The following is an 18,757-nucleotide window of genomic DNA, read 5'->3' as shown; positions in this document are numbered from 1 at the left end:
TATAATACATTAGATAGCAATGTACAGTAATTTGAAGGAATAAGGCATAATTTCATTAGTTTTTATTGCATGCTATTACGGTTGTTTTTCGCCATAAAGTATGACTTAAAGTTCCTCCAGGTTCCTCGTCAGCCATACATCATTCCATTTTTCTTACCCATTTTTTCTCTTATGTTCTGCAACAGATTTTTCTGTAATGTATCTATAAATTACTAATGGCAGATATGGAACATTGCTTTTATATGTTCTTTATTTGACAATTGTGATAATTATTACTGTGTATTAAAGATAAAATCAAAAACCTCTAAAAAAAAACAATGGAAGTAATACACGTGATGTGATACAAAGATAAGTTTGCTGGTGAAATAGTAATCCATTTTGGCCAGAGTACCAACAAAGCACAACAGAGTAGATGTCAAGCAACAATATGAAACTCATTTCTATGTGGGCTTTATGTAACATTCGAGAAAAATATAAGCAAACTTCCTTTTGTCATCTGATTTCATACTTCGCACTAGACCCAAAATCAGAGCAATTGTTAAGGAATCAATGCAGATATTCATAGATAAGGTTCATACATTGCTCATTATTCCAACAGAAACATCAATCCTCCAACCTCTATGAATCTCTCTGATACACACCATGAGCGTTGTTTTCTAAACATCACTGCATCAAGGCCACAGTGCTTTGAGTGAGGTGAGAGAGTAGGATTGGCACACGAGTTGCTAAATGCACTCACACTCGGATCTGTGCTGTTTATTTGTTAACACCACCCCATACTGAAGTGACAGACACATGGGTGCATGTGCCTAACACTGTTAATATATGCAGATACATTACACGAATATTTCACTCAGAATTTTAAGATTTGCATTTTTTCATGGCACCTGAAATATTGTTCTATCAGATGGCCAGTCAAACTATGCGAATTTAAGACCAGTTAATAGTCGTTATCGCAAACAGTTTTATGTTCTAATTACTAAGAACCCATCTGCCAAATAAGGCTTAAATAGCAATACATGTAGGTTTATGCAATTGCCACCTGCCACCTAATAAATTTAAAATATTACGTGAAGTACCACCCATCAAAGGCCCATCTCAATCAATTGAGAAAAAAATGACTGGAAAATGGGGTTTGCAGTGTATAAGACTCACCTTCATAGGTCCCACTTTCCAGAAGTGCCCCGCTTTTCTCTAATTCCATAAAGTCATCAACCGTGATGAAATTGTAATCCACACCAGGCACTTCTCCCTCTTTGGGTAATCTTGTGGTGCCTGTGAAGAAAGACATGTTTTGTCAAGGGCTGGAATCCACTCTCAACTATTAACATCGAGATTTGTAGATATTTGAATAGAGGCGACAAGCATTGACGCCCTGGTTTGAACTCCTTTCACAGACAACACAAACATAAAAGAAAATACTGAAGCCAGGCCACATGTTCTACAAATCAGAAACAAAACAAAACACTCGCTTTCCTGTGCGAAAAAGGAAATGATAACAGATTCAATGGTGGGGTTTCACATTATCCTAATGTTCTCCCTATGTAGCAGAACAAGCAAAGGCCCACGGTTTGTATCCTTTTTACTATGTCAGTTATTTTGAGAAAAAAATATCTTAGTTCTAGTAACATTGAGGCATTGCATCTGGCAGCTACCTCAGAAAGGCCTAGGAAATGGATACTAACGTACACAATTCTGTTAGTTATGTAGGGGTATATTATCAAGCACGGCGTTAAAATTATCGCTGCTTTAGCAGCAGAACACTGCTGCTAAAGCGGCGATAATGGGCTTGATAATATGCCGCAGAGAATTCCAATAGAAGTCCATGTTGACACCAGAACATGGGCTTCTATGGGAATTCTCAAGGGCATATTATCAAGCCCATTATCGCAGCTTTAGCTGCAGTTTTCTGCCGCTAAAGCGGCGGTAATTTTAACACCGTTTCTTGATAATATACCCCGTAGAGAGCAAATATTGACAAATTATGCATGGAAATCAAGCACAGCAGATTGTGGAAACACACTGCAAACTAGACCCACCACTTCAAGGCAACGTTCAAAATTTCTATATTTTGGATGTAAACGTGTGAAGATGCAACCGGTTGACATTGAACATATATCATGTTGCCTGCATCTGTGTGAAGTACAACTCTGGCAGATGGAGATCCATGTGGAAAGGTAACTATTAGAAAAAGATGGATAATTTCCCAAAAAAATAAGCCAATAACAAGCCCTTCCCATATGAGGTGGGTCTTCCGGTAGCAAACATTGTTTCAAAAACAGGTGCTTAATTATAAAGATTTATGGTAAGAATGAAATGCTTTCTATTTATGATGAAAAGAATTACTGTCTCTGTTATGCAGTTTTGCATTCATTTGCTGTATTTTGTAACAATACAAGCCCTATTTTTTAACATAGCTCCTGCTAGAAGTGCTCTTTTAGTGAAGAACTATTCATTTGCGGGCTTACTTTTAGAAATGGAATTAGTAATACTCCGGTTTTCTCCCTAATGTTCATCGAGTTCACATTTTGCAAAAAATATTTGTTTTTCACAACAAATTTTATTGGGGTTTGACAACATAATCGGGCTAGAACAGACCGCTACAACCTATGTTTCAAGAAAAAATATGTCTTTTTTAGCGAACTCATACATTCAAAAAGGGCCAGGAAATGCGAGTCTCTACATGAGGTGATGCACAAATGCATTCCTTGCAAAATATTGTGACAGCCATTAAAGCAGCACTCCAATGGAATAAAGTGGATCACATGCTGAAATTGGCAACATTGCCAAACCCCATTTAGTTCTGATCTGCTTGGCGGGCACCTGTTCAATGCTTAGTGTAAGTATAGCTACTACTGTGGTGAGGTGCTGCTTCAGTGGAAAAGATTATTTGAAGTTGTAATCAAAACAATGCTCTTAAAATGCATGACTTGTGGTGATTAGGTAGCCCATGTGAGGTGATGTATAGTGATGGGACAGACTGCATATTTTTCTGAGATGAATACTTATAATTTTTGGGGAAATTACGCGTATTAATCAAATTATGCTAGGAAGTCATCTTCATGAAAATTGAAAATGAGATATGCCCTCGAATTCCTGTTTAATGTCCTGTCAATGCATGGTGTAAAGGCATGCCGCGAAACCTTACTAGCACAGTGTAGGCTCCCGCTGCACACCTTTGGTTTCACTGGTTCCAGCTAGGCATTGTCTGCTCAAATGAGTTCCAACAATTGAAAATTACGCGCAAAATGTTAAGCAAATCTAATGGTTATCAGTACAGCTATAAAAATGAAAACGCACTTTTGGCCAAAAATTCCTCCTGCACATCACTTAAATTTTACCAGTCCAATTAATAAAAGTACAGTTAAAAATTGCCTTTCATGGCTGTATCTATTTTTACTTTTTTTTTAGGTATTCAAAAAATCTACCCAGGGGGGCGTGGTCTCGCCGCGGACGATGTGAGTCGCGCATCGCTGAGGCTCCGGGCCGCCGCCGAGGAAAACAGCCTTCAAAGCAGGGCAGTGGCTGCGGAGACGACCCAGCTGGGGGGGACCGGCTGGCCACTGGGAGCGGGCAGCTACCGGGCGCCTTGGAGACCCCTGGCTCGGGCTGTGGCGAGTTGACGCGACACCTGAGGTGAGGCACCGGCGGGAGAGAGCGCGACCGCCATCTTTGATGCCCTGACCCGCCGCGCTGCGGTGGGACTGTGCCTGGCTGACCCGGGAAGATTGTCGCCGGAGAAGCAGAGCGGATGTGTGGCAGAGCAGCGGCGGAGCCGAGACGGGCGGGGCCGACGACGGGGAGGATCGGGCTTTGTGGGTGGGGACGGTCGCGGCCGCCATCTTGTGGTCCGCGGCTGGCCCTGGCCCGTAGCTACGGCTGCCCGCCCTGTGGTGCCACAGAGGAGGTAGGCCACACTGAGGCCTCGGTCTTGGAGCGGACTGCTGAGGCGGACTTGGGAGCATCCGGCGGCATACACTGCACCCCGCTGCACGCGTGGAGCTGCTGTCGCGTGGCGGCGCTGCTGGCCCTGCTGCTGGTGCCCGGGGGCCCTGGTTTGGCCCGGCCGGGCCTGGACCGGAGCATCGTACTGCTGGCTAATGAGGAGACTGTGCCTGGGGGCGCCGGCCATCTGCGGAGTGCGGAAGCGGAGAGCCACCGGGAAGCCACGAGCGGTGCAGCGGACGACGCCTGCAACGACCAGAGCTGGTAGGCCGGGACCTCCCGGACGAGCTGTGTGACCGCTGGGGACCAGATCGGAGGCGGGGGCCCGAAGGTAGCGGCGAACGACGCGGGGTGTGCGTGTGGCTGTGGCCTGGCGGGCGCGGGCGGCGCCGGGGGCTGAGAGAAGCTGGCTGCCACCTTGCTTAACCATGTGTGAGAGGCCTGGCCTGCACGGCGACTGGACCGGGGAGGCGATTTACAGAGAAACGCACCCAGGGGGCGGCTGGCCCCGGCGACCTGATGCCTGTGTCCTTCTGCTTGCGCCCACGGACCTAGGGGCGACGAACTAGCGCTGGGCTGGGTGAGGTCCGTTGCCGCGCCTTGGCCTGGGAGCCTGCTGGTGGCACGCGTTGCAGGCGCGACGGCCATTCCTCACGCTGGGAGTCGCCTCTGGAGTTGCATCGCGGCCCTCGCCGGGGTCCTGGACGGCGTGGGAGCTTGAACCTGGAGTTGGCGGTGGATCCCGTGGAGGGGTGCAGTTTAGCGGCCGCATCGCTTCGTGGTGCTGTGCCTCGAGAACCTTCTGCACTGCGGCGCCCTGCGCCACGACCTTGTCGTCTGCGCTCATCCTTGCGCCCCTGTGTTTCTGAGACTGGAAGGTCGGAGCTGAGCGTTCACCATACGACTGCGGGACTCTGAGCTGCTGGGGGCTGCTACTCCCATACACTGAAAGGCCGATCCCAGGTGCGGCCCCATCATGACCCGCACGAAGCCAGGGAAAGAGCCGCCGGCGACCCCCAAAGACGCCTCTGTCAAGGACTTGTGGAACAAGCCCACCACAGCATCACAGAGCGCGGAGCCATCGGGGGCAGGTGTCTCGACGGCCCCCGTCACGCAATCCTTCATGACGGCGTTCATGCAAGAACTTAAGTCAGAAATTGGGTCCCTCCGCACAGAAGTCCAGGCATGCGTGAAGGACCTTCGGAAGGACGTGGGGGAGTTGGGCGGCCGAGTAGATGACTTAGAAAAGACCCTGGATGCGCGTACAGAAGACCAAGAGCACCTATGGCAAAGATTGGCGACCTTGGAAGAGCAGCATGTTGAGCTCCAGATCAAACAAGAGGATTTGGAAAATAGGGGGCGCCGGAACAACATACGCATCCGGGTGGTGCCGCCTGGGGCAGAGGGGGCAGATATTATGTCCTTCGTGGCGGACTTACTCCATGACATCCGAGGGGATGAAGATACTTCGCCGCCCACCTTGGACCGCGCCCATAGGGTTTCAGGGCCGATGGGGAGGCCGGGTCTCATCCCTGACTTCTTGACACGGGTTCATTTCTTTGTTGAAAAGGAAGCCATTCTAAAGGCGGCCAGAGGCAAATCCGAAATCCTCTGCGGGGGAAAGCCCATCCAATTGTTTCAGGACTTGGCCTCCACCACTCTCCGGCGACGTCGGGACTTCAAACCCATCACGGACAAATTGAGGGAGCTCAACATCCGCTACCAATGGGCCCATCCCTTCGCCCTCATGTTTCAGTGGGAGTCCAAGCGGCGGGTGCTGCGCTCATACCGGGAGGCGGCTCAATTACTGCAGATTCCCGATTCACCACCGGCCAGCCCCTTGCGGCGCCCCCCCAAACTTAGAGTCCCGGTGAAGCCACAGTGGTCCACAGTGCGACGCCCTAGACACCCATCGTCGCCGGAGGGCAGCAGGGCCTCCCGGGACAAGCAGGACATTATTGAACATATAAAATCCCTGGAGGGCTCCTCCTCGCCGCTGGGCTCACAGGCCTCTGCCCTTAAATGACCAATACCATTGCGGAACATCCCACCTGATTGCAGCTTTACAACTGAGACAACTGAGACGACTGGAGGTGCGGCCGGCTGTGGGCTGCATCTCTCCCCCATTACTTGACACCTTGGACGCCTCACTCGGAGGCGCACCGCCGTCTCTTCTACGGGGCGCTGCCTCCCCGGCTTGGGCGGCGGCCCAGGACGGACTCTCGACGCCATAACTTAGCGGTTCAGCGATGGCGCACCCCCACTCCTATTTCTGGGAGAGTGACATCTCCGAGACAGCCTGTGCCGTGGTGCCTGGCTACTCTCTTGACTGGAATAGGCTCTTCCGGCCCTGTTGGCCGACTACAGGTTTCCATGGTTGTATTTGTTTTTATTTGTTCCCCTCAGTACCCCCTTTCATTCATTCCCCTTGGCGGGGGGGACATGTGTATGGGTGGGATGCTCATGCATGCTAGGGATTTTACGACAATAACTACCACCTCTCCCTGGAAGATTCTCTCTCTCAATGTGAAAGGGCTCAACTCTCCCAACAAACGACGCCTAATCTGGCGCTACCTGCTCCTACAGAACCCCGATATCATCCTCCTCCAAGAGACACACCTCCTCAAGTCAGATGTGGGCCGGATGGCGCACCCGGGCTTCCCCCTTCAGATCTGGTCCTCGGCCCCCTCGAAGACGGCGGGAGTGGCGATCCTGTGCAGGGCGGGGATATCCCGGGGGGATGCCAAAGTACATAGGGATGCTGAGGGGCGGTTTCTGCGGGTGGAGGTCCGGCGGGGCGCCCGCGCTCTGACACTGTGTAATTTGTATGCCCCCAATCAGGGTCAGGATCTCTTCTTGCGTAGGATAATCAGGGAACACCTTGAGCCAGTGACCACTGACCTCATAGTCGGAGGGGACTTCAATTGGGTGTGGGACGCGGAGCTCGACCGCTGTGGGGGCGCTTTCCAAGGGGTGGGAGCCATGTCTGCGGCGGTGAAACGCTCCCTAACCGCCTTAACCTTAGTAGATGTCTGGAGGTATCACTCCCCGGGGTTGCGAGACTACACCTTTTACTCCCATGTCCACCGCACTTACTCCCGCATTGACCTCCTCCTCGTATCGCACTCATTGCTCAAGGACTCCGTCTCGGTGTCCCATTCCACCATCTCGGTCTCGGATCACGCCCATGTTGAGCTGCTTCTACGGGAGGGTCCTCCCCACCCACTACGGCCGCGCCGCTGGCGATTCCCGGATCACATCCTTCGTGACCCAGTAGATAGAGAGGAAATCCAGACAGCCATCCTGGCATATTTTGAAGACAACGACTTGCCGGGGACCCCTCTCCCCCTTCTCTGGGACGCCTTCAAAGCCACTATACGGGGCACTCTCACAGCCTTGGCGGTCGCTCGAGCGCGTGAGGCCCAGCTTTACGAGACAAAACTTACGAGGGAGCTACAGGTGCTCGAGCAGATGGACAAAGAGCGCCCGCTGGCGACGCACAAGCGCCGCTTGGCCGTCCTTCGGGGGCAGCTTCGCGCGCACAGGGTCAACAAGGCTGAGCGCGCTCTGCTTGCACTCAAGCAGCGCTACTACGCGGGGGGCGACAAGGTGGGCGCTGTTCTGGCGCGACGCTTGTGGACGCGGGCAGCTACGGCACATGTCGCGAAACTACAGAGGGCGGACGGGTCCTGGGCCGTTACGGGACCGGCGAAGCTCCAAACGTTTCACGACTACTATGCGGCCCTCTATACTGGCGACTCCCCTGCGGCGGAGCTGGTTGCGGAGGCCTTAGACTCTTGCCACTGGGACCCGTTGAGTGAGCATCAATCCGGGCTTCTGGAGGACTCTATTACTCCGGCAGAGCTGGCTGGCGCCCTGCGCGACCTCCTGCTTGGCAAAGCGCCCGGCACGGACGGGCTCCCGGTATCGTTCTTCCGCGCCTTTTTACCGCAATTGCAGCCGTACCTTTTGCGCCTCTTTAACTCCTTCGAGGAGTCGGTAGGGCCCTCGGCAGACATGGCAATGGCCGACATAACCCTCATCCCGAAACCCGGGAAGGACCATACGCTGTGCTCCTCCTACCGGCCCATTGCCCAGCTGAACACCGATTTAAAACTTTACACCAAAATCCTGGCTAAGCGACTTAGCCCTCACCTACCTAATCTCATTGAGCCCGACCAGGTGGGGTTTATCCATCAACGCCATGGCGCGGATAATGTACGGCGTATTGCGCATATCGTTGGGAAGGCTCAACACTGGAGGATTCCGGCCTGCCTGTTGTCGCTTGACGCGGAAAAAGCGTTCGACCGGGTTGACTGGACGTTTCTCCGAGCAGTGCTGCGGAAAGTGGGCCTGGGCCCTAAGATGGTGGCGCGCATTATGGCCCCGTATATTTCGCCGGTCGCCAGGGTACGGGTCAACGGCCAGCTCACGCAACCCTTCCCCATCTGTAGAGGCACCCGGCAGGGCTGTCCCCTGTCGCCCCTGCTGTTCGCCCTGGTGGTGGAGCCCCTGGCCATTATGATTCGGCGGTCCCCTGATATCTGCGGTATACCTCTTCGCGGAGTACAGCACAAGATCGCTCTCTTTGCAGACGATCTCCTTCTCACCCTTTCCGAGCCCCTACGCTCACTGCCGGCGGTGCACTCGCTACTCCGAACCTACGAACGCACCTCTGGGCTCAAAATTAACCATGCCAAGTCCTGGGCCCTCAATATTTCGATCCCGGCCGAAGAGCTTCCGGCGATCCGAGCTTCGGCCCCATACCAGTGGGCAGACGCGTCAGTGCGATACTTAGGTCTTAACTTGACTCCAGACCTGGCCACTTGGACGCAGGCCAACTGGCAGGAATACAAAATCTCTGTCCTAGCTGATCTACGGGCGTGGAGGGCCTTGCCGCTCTCTTGGCTGGGCCGACTCAACACAGTGAAGATGTCGATATTGCCAAAGGTCCTCTATCTTTTTCAAACACTGCCAACTCCGATTCCGGAGCATCAAATACAGGGGCTCCAACGCGAGCTCAACGCATTTGTTTGGGGGGGGGAAAAAGCCGCGGTTTTCGAATAGAATCTTGAGCCTCCCCCGGGATAGGGGTGGCCTGGCCTGCCCTAACCTTCTCGAATATTACTGGGCGTCGCATCTCCGCTGTGTCCTGGAGTGGGGGCGTGGGAGAGTGAGAAGGTGTGGTTCCACATGGATAGGGCAGTCACCTGTCGCCCGCTGTGGGACCATGCCTGGCTCCCCCGAGCGGCCCGCCATCGCAGCGCTTACATGGCCGTCCCTACCAAAACGGTCCTGGAGATCTGGGATAAAGTGGCGGTGAGTAGGGGCCTGACCACCTTTCCATCCCCGCACACCCCGATTGCGCGAAATCCGCAATTCCCGCCGGCGTGTCGGCCACCCCACTTCGCGAACTGGACGGAGTCGGGATGCAGGACGATACGGGACCTGTTTCTCGGTGACTCTCTCAAAACCTTTGCTCAGTGCAAGCAGGAGTTCGGGCTCCTGGACGGTGACAAATACCAGTATATACAACTGCGTCACTGGATACAGGGCTCGTCCCTGACGCCGGCGGCCACGCGACCCTACACGCAGTTCGAACAGCTAGCGCGTGACTTCGGCAACTACAAGGGGCTAATATCTCGCATATACAAGGTGCTGCAGCGTTCGCGCCGGCTAGACCCCCACCCGTACTAAACGAAATGGCAATCCTCTACTGGCTCAGGCGTTACCCCTGCCCAATGGGCCCGGCTCTGGGGCGACATCCCTAAAATCCTGCGTAGCATTCCCCAACAGGAATCGGCTTGCAAAGTAATGACCCAATGGTACTACACCCCCGCCAGACTTCACAAAATGTTTCCCAATTCATCCCCCCTGTGCTGGCGATGCACCCAGGCGCAGGGAGACTTCATACATATTTGGTGGACATGCCCGCTTTTGAAAACCTTTTGGAAAGAGGTCCTCAGCCATGTAAAAAAGGTACTCGGGTTCCCCCTTCCGGAGGATCCGCTGGTGGTCCTTCTGGGCATTAGACCAGCAACCCTGAGAGCCATGACTGGCCGCGATCGGCACCTTAGCCTTCACATGCTGGGCGCTGCAAAACAAACAGTAGCCCTTTACTGGAAGAAGCCAGAGTCGCCCTCCGTAAACGTGTGGTTTACTCGTCTGTGGCATGTGGTGGCGATGGAGTCTCTCATGGCGCGTCTGCAGCTCCGAGACGCCAAATATAAGAAGCTCTGGAAGCCTTTGGTTGATTACCTGGGGCGGCTAGAACATGCTCGTCTGCAGCCGCCACGGCTTCGAGCCCTGAAGCTCTTTGATGACGTGCTGGATCCCACAGACCCGGGGGGGTTCTGGAAACCCGCGGGGGGTGTATAACATAAGTCCCTAGTGAAAGCGTGCTTGGAAGGGAGAAGACCTTGCTGTTAGCGGACTTAATCCCGTAGGCCCCCCACCTGACGATGATAATCGAGCGCACACCCCTTCCTCCCCGCCACAATTGTTGCCCTTCATGTTGGTTCACACCCCCTCCCTTTTCCCTTGTTCTGTCCCCCTGGTTGATTGGTCGCCGCATTGGCAATCTTTGATGCAGGGACTGGGGCGGTATCTCGGCCCTGGCATGGCTGCTGGATATTGGGGGTGGAGGGCTCAACCCCTAGTTGCGCTTGCAGTGGGAGGCCTGCCGGAAGCCGACTTGCATAATGCCCTGTACATCATTGATGAAAGTTACTGGACTTATACAGCGCCTCTTCTAGGCGATATTCGCTATAATAAGCTATGACTATTGCATTGCACGAATGGGGCGCCATTGCGGTCTTACCCTAACGCTACCTGCCCGGCTGGCCCGTGACAATTGTGACATGCTATTAGCCATGAGTTCCTGCCCTCTATGAACTGTTTATGCAGGGTTGCTGGGCGGGAAGTTTACTGAGGGCTCGACGCCGCTAAGGCGGGAGCCTCTGAGAGTAAATGTCTTTGTGGGGGCCGGTTTTTGGGCTATGGGTGATGTTACTTGTGCTTTTTTATGTGCCCTTGCTCCTGACAATGAGTAGTCACCTGCTGCCGGCCGTTATGGTTGTAGGCGAATAAGCTGTGTATGGACTTTTGCACGACCGTTAAAATCAATAAAAGTTGGTTCAAAAAAAAGAAAAAAAAAAAAATCTACCCAAAGTACAACTGGAACTTTCAGCAATTGCATGAATCCAGGCATAGTCTTGCCAAAGTCATGTAACCGTTGTGTGCTGCGTCATTTCCTGCCTGCTGAATTGAGTGTACATTACAATTCATCATTACAGAAAGACATCTCAAATCCGCATTTTTTTCTCCTCAGAGAAAACATTTTTCTCCTAGAAGAAACCTTTTTCTTTAGGCCCCCATGAACTTTGAAGATTTTGTTTCCCTTTCCACTCGTAAGGTGGATTTCCTTCTGCCATTGACTGGTGTAAATTTCTGACCATTTTCAGGGCAAGATAGGATTGCAGAGGAGTTTGTGAATGCCCAAAAGCTGATGAGTTTGTTGACATTCAAAAACTCAATAGGCTAACCACTCATTGTACCGTTCACTGCCCATCCCTTGGGTGGGAGTTACTCCTACGTAAATGATTGCTACAGTACAATTACGCCTGAGTAAATAGGTTTCTGACTCATATAGTATCCTTTGTGAATTCTTGGCAGGCACACGTTTAGATATTTTCACCTGCAAATGTATATTTATGACAAAAACAGCTTTGTGCATCTGTCCCTGTGTGCTTTGGGACCCAAACATAAGCAGAATTTTATATCCTGTAAGTTGCTATATCGGCAGCCTTGCAGGCAATTATTTTCAAAATGTGCAAAGAATTTGAATTTTCTGCACTTCCTTGGATAGAGGCGGTTAAGGGCTTTGATGATGTCAGTGCCTCGGAGCATCTTCAAAAACGAAGCAACGGGTTCATGAGGGATAGACTGAACTAAGTATGATTATATAGGAATAATGAATTCAATAGACTCATTAAGGCAACCGTATCTTCTATTGTTCATCATGTGCACATTTCAAATTCACTCTTTTTTTAGGTACTAGTAAGTACAGATTAATTTTCATTACTGCTGCACTGTTCTACCGGTAATCAAATGTTCCGCGAGACAAAAAAAGAAGTGCCTTTGTATCAACTGACAGACTAGTGTAAAAAATGAGAACATTGGAAAGTTGGGATCTCCGTTGAAAACAATGGAGTGCTCCAGGCTTCCAATGGCCGGTAGAAGCCCCGACCTCGAACATTCCAATGTTGTCCTTCACAGCTGTTGCTGTGAACAAAGGACTCACAGAACCCTAGTGGAGTTTATTCCCCTAGGGCTCCATGAGGCCTAGGTTTTATTTGTTAGAACATTTTGCTCTCTAGTGGCGTAATATTATAATAGCCTTATAGCCCTCCATAGCTGGGCTATACAGGCATTACAATCCCATTCCCTTGTTAAAGGACATTGCCTTCGGCTTTGACCTTTAACACTGGAGAAGGCCTTTAAGGGCCATATATGGCGGGCTCTAAGGCTATATTAAAACCTACTAAGGATTATGCCTTGAATTGAAGCTGACAAACTACTGTGATTGAGTTAAAAATAACAGACTAATGTTTCCAACCTCACAAATCAATGAGCTTTGAGGTAAAATTGAGGATTTTCTGTACCTAAGGTCAATATAGACTATCAAGCGTATCTTCTGTGAAAAGTCGAAAGACTATTAAGCCTTGAGTTAAGTCAATGTGAGTAGGATTAAAATTAGCTATCAAATGTGCCATGGGTAAAAATTGAGTGATTACTGTGTCTTGAGATAAAACTGACAGACCAAAGCGCCTTGAGTTAAAAATGACTATTGGATATATATTGAGTGAAAACTAAAAGGTATGTCTTAGTTAAAACAAGCTTTTGAGTGTCTCTGGGGTTAAAAGAGACAACCCATTGCATCTTGTGATAAATGCTGATAGCATACCTGCCAACTTATAAAATAACTTCATTGTGTGAGGAGAGGGTGGGGCATTGGAGGGGAGATGCCTGCTCCCGAGAGCTATCTAAGAGGCACTCTGCCCTTCATCAAGCCCCCACCCCTCCCAAAAGATCCCAAAACAAAGGGTCATCAAGGCTGTCGCCCATGTCCTGGGGTGTTTTCACACTTTTAAGGGACATTGCCTGCTTACTGCCTCTGAAAACAAGCAGGAAATCCACTGTTTACAGTGGTTTTCTGCTCATTTTCCATGCCACCGTCTGGTTTTAGCGCCTCACCTGGTGACTGTGTGAGGAGAGCCTACATCGAGTGACACAAGGTGGCACCGTGTGAGTTGGCAGGTCTGTGATAGACCATTGTTCCTAGATGTTTGGGCTAAAATCTTGCAGATCCACATTTTAAAGCTTTGCAGTTCCTATTTTTTGTAATTGTGCCCCGGCGCCAATGTACATTGTACTTCCGTGTCCACCAGATGCAAGATTCTCATAGGACACAAGAGCAAACAACATAGACTGTAGTAAAATATTGCACTGCAGACTTCGCTTTATGAACGAGCAGCAAGTGAAGCAGAAGAATGATGCTGCAGGATCTACAGGGCTATGGCGGTTCAAGCTCGTGGTACTTTGCTGTGACATTTCTGCCACTTGTAATTAAATGCTTCTCAAAGCAGGAGCCTAATGAAAGACAAATGCAGCATCAAATAAGCATTACCATAAAGTATGCACGATGCAGAAGACAATGCCTGATTGCTTGTACATTTGTTACGGGGAAGCAACATTACTAATGTATACAGCAGTCAAGGTTCAGCAACGCTTTCAGCTGCACTGTTAATGTTATTTAGTGGAGATGTCTTCCTCCGAGTCGCAAACCGACGCATGCACGATTACTCGTCAACAAGTTAGTTTAAGTCGCTCTTTGGCCTCTAAACATATGGGCAGATTTGCTGTTGCTTTTGTTCTGTGGCATTTATATCACCTACAATTGACTATTAATGATTGCAATAGTCTAAGGATGACCTTACAAATGTGGTCCAGGTTTGTGGAGATGTGTTGTCAGCAGATTGAAGAGATGTGCTTCTGATAGAGCAGGGTGTCAGAGTATGTGGGTTCTGACTGAGGCTTGAGTAGGGTTTCTGGTCTTAGCCCTAAAATGACAAACCCAACGTCACATAGCTATTTTGACTCTATCCTCCTTCCGTGAGTGGACCAATCAATTTCTGCTAACCTTGTTCCCCATGTCTTCTCCATCATCCCACTCCACCTTTATCATCTTTACTCCCCCCCCCAGTGTTGCGCCTATCCCTCTAGTTGTAGAGCTCTTCGTTGCTAACCATCTAAGTTTGCGTTATATGAATAACAGTCATACATAGTTTCTCTTTTTAAGAATAGCTGAACAAAGAGATAGTCTAGTTAGAAAAGTGCAGTAATTCGCAGCTTTCCTTTGCCTATTGAAACATTAAACTTGCATCGAGGATGTGAATAACATCCCCCCACACGTTAGACTGAAGGCTCACTCAAGTCTTGCTTTTTCCTGCTGCATTCATTTGCCATCAATAATAATTATTCCCTGGTACCCACCCTTAGGCCAGTCAAGGGGAAGCCCCTCCTTCACCATTGCAAAGCATCTCAAATGTTCCCTCCTCCGCCTCTCGACACAGCTCCTATGTTCCCTCATTGATCCCCAGATAGGTTTGCACTATAGCTGTATTAGTACATACTTAAATTAGCCAACAACTGCAAGCCTAAAATTGTACACATTTTCCTTTGAGTACAAGTGCTTTATATTTAAAAAAATATATATGGAACTAGTACTAAATTTATTAGGAGGTTTCTCATCCATTTTGCAATTTTCTATTTACATAGCAGAATTCTGCAGGAAAATTGGATATTTGGATAAGCATGTGTCTCAGATTGAAATGACAGGAATAATAAACTTTGCACTCACTAGGCGTCCCAGAACTGTTTTCCAACCCGAGTTCTTGTACTAATTATCCTAAAAAGAAACTCAAGGCACTATTTCTAGCCAAGGCAGATAATGTTAGGGAAGAAATTCATCGTGTAAAAACTGTAACAAAACTCTGCCACCAAAGTCCCCCCCTTCCCTAACGGAGGGTGATTTATCATATTTGGAGGGCGTGAGAAATTTACAACATAGGTTTGTTCTTTTAAGATTCCGCACAAATCTAATTTCACTGATGCTAGGTTTCCCAGAAAAAAAGAACTCTTTAAGTGAGTTTGATTTCATGTCCATGTGATAATTTATCTGTGCAATGTGATCTCCACCTCTTTTTCTTCTGTAACTTTTATAAAATACAGAGATCTAGATATCTTTTACCAATTTTAAGGCGGCACAATTTTGAACAATGTTGTATTTCCATGTTGTTACTGAAGAAGCTCTATGACCCCTACGTTTGCTTCTGCGTGGCCTCCTTTTTGTGTGCTTTCCTGCGCAGGAGGCGTCTTTTATAAGGGAGAAATGTGCAGAACTTAGCCTCTTGTTTATTACAGCTTGCAATGGTATTGGGGAAATTCATGTGATTAAGTTTTATCATGTCAAATATATTCAAATTGTCAACCTGTTTTGCAATGTAGACATATTCTTCTTAACTATTACCTATTCATTAATTATGTTTTATGCTGGGTGGTAGATTATTGCTACATGATGAATTACTGCATTTCCAGTATTTAGCATTAAGATCAATTCCTGAATTCTTGTGTATAGTACAATTTGTAGGTTATTTTGCAAGGGCTGTTATGGGTCTTTTTAAAATACTGATTGTTATTAACTTTTTTTTTAAAGATTGATTATCTTGTATGTGTATACTTTTATGATCTATGTTTATTAATTAGATTGAATAAAGTTGATTGGAGGTGGAGTTGGACAGGAATGATAGAAACGAATTTGACAAAGATAAAAAAACAATGGCTAAATAAAATGATAGTCACTTATAACCTCTACTAAAATTGGAACACTACTAAAAACAGACATAACAGTAAATGAGAACATCACTAATATGGTTGGAATCACCTAAGTACGAGTTCTCAGCGAGCACTGGCTGCTTCCAAAAGAGAGACAGAAGTTAAAAAGATATCAATAAATCATTGTTTAATTTGTGGAGGTGCTACATACATTTTGGGGCCAGGCACATCATTTTCATCATCAGACTTTGACCCAGAGCAAAAGAGAGAAAGTCTAAGAAGAGGGAAAGTGGGAGGAAAGAATATTTAACAGAGTCGGGCTCAGAGACGGCACTCCACACTCAACAGTAAGTGTCTCATAAAAGTTGGGTTTATTTAATACCTGGGAACGCTGGCCTATATGAAAGAGGAAAACCAATCATGGACCTTGCTTCGTATCCCACCATCGTGTAACCGACCCATCAGAATATTCTGCAAGGCGAGATCGAAATCTGCATAGAGATCCAGCAAGATCAGAGCTGCGGCTCTGCCCCGGTCGAAAGCCCACTCACGTTCTTCCTCCGCCTCCAGCAGAGCAGACTCGGTGCTGTGCGGTGGGCGAAACAGAGACCGAGGCAGGAAGGCTATGAGACTGAGGCAGGAAGGCTATGAGACTGAGGCAGGAAGGCTGTGAGACTGAGGCAGGAAAGCTATTAGACTGTCGCAAGAAGGCTATGGAGGCTACAAGACTGAGGCAGGAAGGCTATGAGACTGAGGCAGGAAGGCTATGAGACTGAGGCAGGAAGGCTATGAGACTGAGGAAAGAAGGCTATGAGACTGAGGCAGGAAGGCTATGAGACTGTGGCAGGAAGGATGTGAGACTGAGGCAGGAAAGCTATTAGACTGTCGCAAGAAGGCTATGGAGGCTACAAGACTGAGGCAGGAAGGCTATGAGACTGAGGTTGGAAGGCTATGAGACTGAGGCAGGAAGGCTATGAGACTGACGCAAGAAGGCTATGGAGGCTACTAGACTGAGGCAGGAAGGCTATGAGACTGAGGCAGGAAGGCTGTGAGACTGAGGCAGGAAGGCTATGAGACTAATGCAGGAAGGCTGTGAGACTGAAGCAGGAAGGCTGTGAGACTGACGCAGAAAGGCTGTGAGACTGAAGCAGGAAGGCTGTGAGACTGAGGCAGGAAGACTATGAGACTGAGGCAGGAAGGCTATGAGACTGACGCAGAACGGCTGTGAGACTGAGGCAGGAAGGCTGTGAGACTGAGGCAGGAAGGCTGTGAGACTGAGGAAGGAAGGCTATGAGACTGACGCAGGAAGGCTATGAGACTGAGGCAGGAAGGCTATGAGACTGACGCAGGAAGGCTATGAGACTGAGGCAGCAATGCTATGAGACTAAATATAGGAGGAGAGTTAAACCGTGCTGTGCTTTTAAGAATAGTGAGAATAAGAGTGTTTATGCCAGCCCAGTGAGAATTACATACATATCAACACCGGCAAGACCGTAGGATTAAAAAGCAAGAAGACGTTTTGTTGCTGTTTAAAAAGACTTTCTTTTCTCATGTTTACACTCGAGGCACAAAGCGGACATTTTTAGGCAGGCACAACTTTGTAAACGAAGGTGTTTTCGGACAAACGGAAGGCTCATGTTACGTAGCAGAGACTCCTTCAAATCAGACAGTCCATTACGTTGCTAGATTTTTAAATGTTTTATTTGGAAATGTAATTCTAGCTGCACCAATAGTGAATGTATCCGGAAAATCGAAGACTTGCTTTCAGTTTGTTAGAGAAGACAGACCTCGTGATAGGCAGTGCATTTTTTCTGGTGATGGTTGACGTTTTTATTTTTACAAGTGAACTATAACATCAGAACTCACTTGTGATGAGAATACACTGCTTGTACCCTGGCACACATGTCAAATGAATCCAACTTTACTTTGAGGCGCTGTATCAGACGGTTCACTAAAGTTCATAGAAGGTAAGAGAGGAAACAAAAGAGCAACACGACAAGAATAGTTGTGGAACGAACACATCACAGTAAGTTGGAAATATTGGTGTGCACACTAACACTGGGGATCATCAGGTTCACCAGTGAATGCAGAGGTGTCCCTTGCCACAGAAATGTGCTGAGGTCGACAAGTACCCAAGAGATCGCACAGCAACTCCACGCGCTGGTGGAACTCACAGCAACGCGTGGCGCTTACTCTTCAGTGGTAGACGGTTCCACGGATACTTGTCTAAAAATGCATCATAAGGCAATTCATACTTCACATTTTTAGAAAAATGCTGTGTGAATGAGACATGCTTGTGTAAGGCAAGTTGGGCTAAGTCACTTTTTCGCCTGCCTTATTCTATTGTACAACATTCCACACTAGGTTTGCATTATATTAATGCTGATACACACCTGATTGTTCTGATCACAATTTAAAAACTTGCAGAATTGTGTTACTCTTGTGTATCATTACAATTCGTGTTAATATAGTGCTAATGCCTTAGAGTACTCATGTGGCATGACCTCCTGTTGTTGCTGTGTGGTCCTTGACGTCAGTCATTGGTCACATGTTTGTTGAGGGCGGACCTAAGATTTTAACCTCTTCTCCATGTGAATTTGGTTTTGTTCACCAGCCATGGGCATGGCAAGCTTGGTCCCAGAGGAGAGAAGGCTTGGCCAGTTCTCCTGCATCCATGCTATGACCAGGTGAAATTATTTGAGGTAAATCACTTCTTTCAAGGCATCTCCTCTGATGATTGGGAAGTAGTTGGTATCACGCCTGTCGACCGGTATTCCTACGCCAAGCAGAAGGAATGGAAATTGATGCTGAAGAGAAATGGGCAGGGCTGAAACCAGATGACGCCCCAGATTTCAATGGTGAGGGTGTGGTGGGAGCAAGATCCATGCATATGTGAGTACAAGCTCTGTTGAAAAGT

The 18,757-nt window shown here is 48.6% G+C and overlaps 1 protein-coding gene across 11 annotated transcripts in view; it reads right to left on the bottom strand.

The window, feature by feature from the left end:
• Positions 1-18,757, bottom strand: part of MAGI2 (membrane associated guanylate kinase, WW and PDZ domain containing 2) — a 2,464,469-nt gene that overhangs the window by 1,099,185 nt on the left and 1,346,527 nt on the right. For all 11 annotated transcript variants that reach the window (XM_085654042.1, XM_085654039.1, XM_085654033.1 and 8 more), the window contains one exon: positions 1,156-1,275. In XM_085654042.1, the coding sequence (XP_085510168.1) occupies positions 1,156-1,275 (120 nt within the window). The remainder of the gene's footprint in view (positions 1-1,155; positions 1,276-18,757) is intronic.

Source organism: Triturus cristatus, chromosome 4_1 (genome assembly GCF_964204655.1).
Source record: "Triturus cristatus chromosome 4_1, aTriCri1.1, whole genome shotgun sequence".
NCBI classification, from domain to species: Eukaryota; Metazoa; Chordata; class Amphibia; order Caudata; family Salamandridae; genus Triturus; species Triturus cristatus.
Note: the sequence above shows the minus strand (reverse complement) of the source record. Positions and strands in the feature narration are given on the sequence as shown.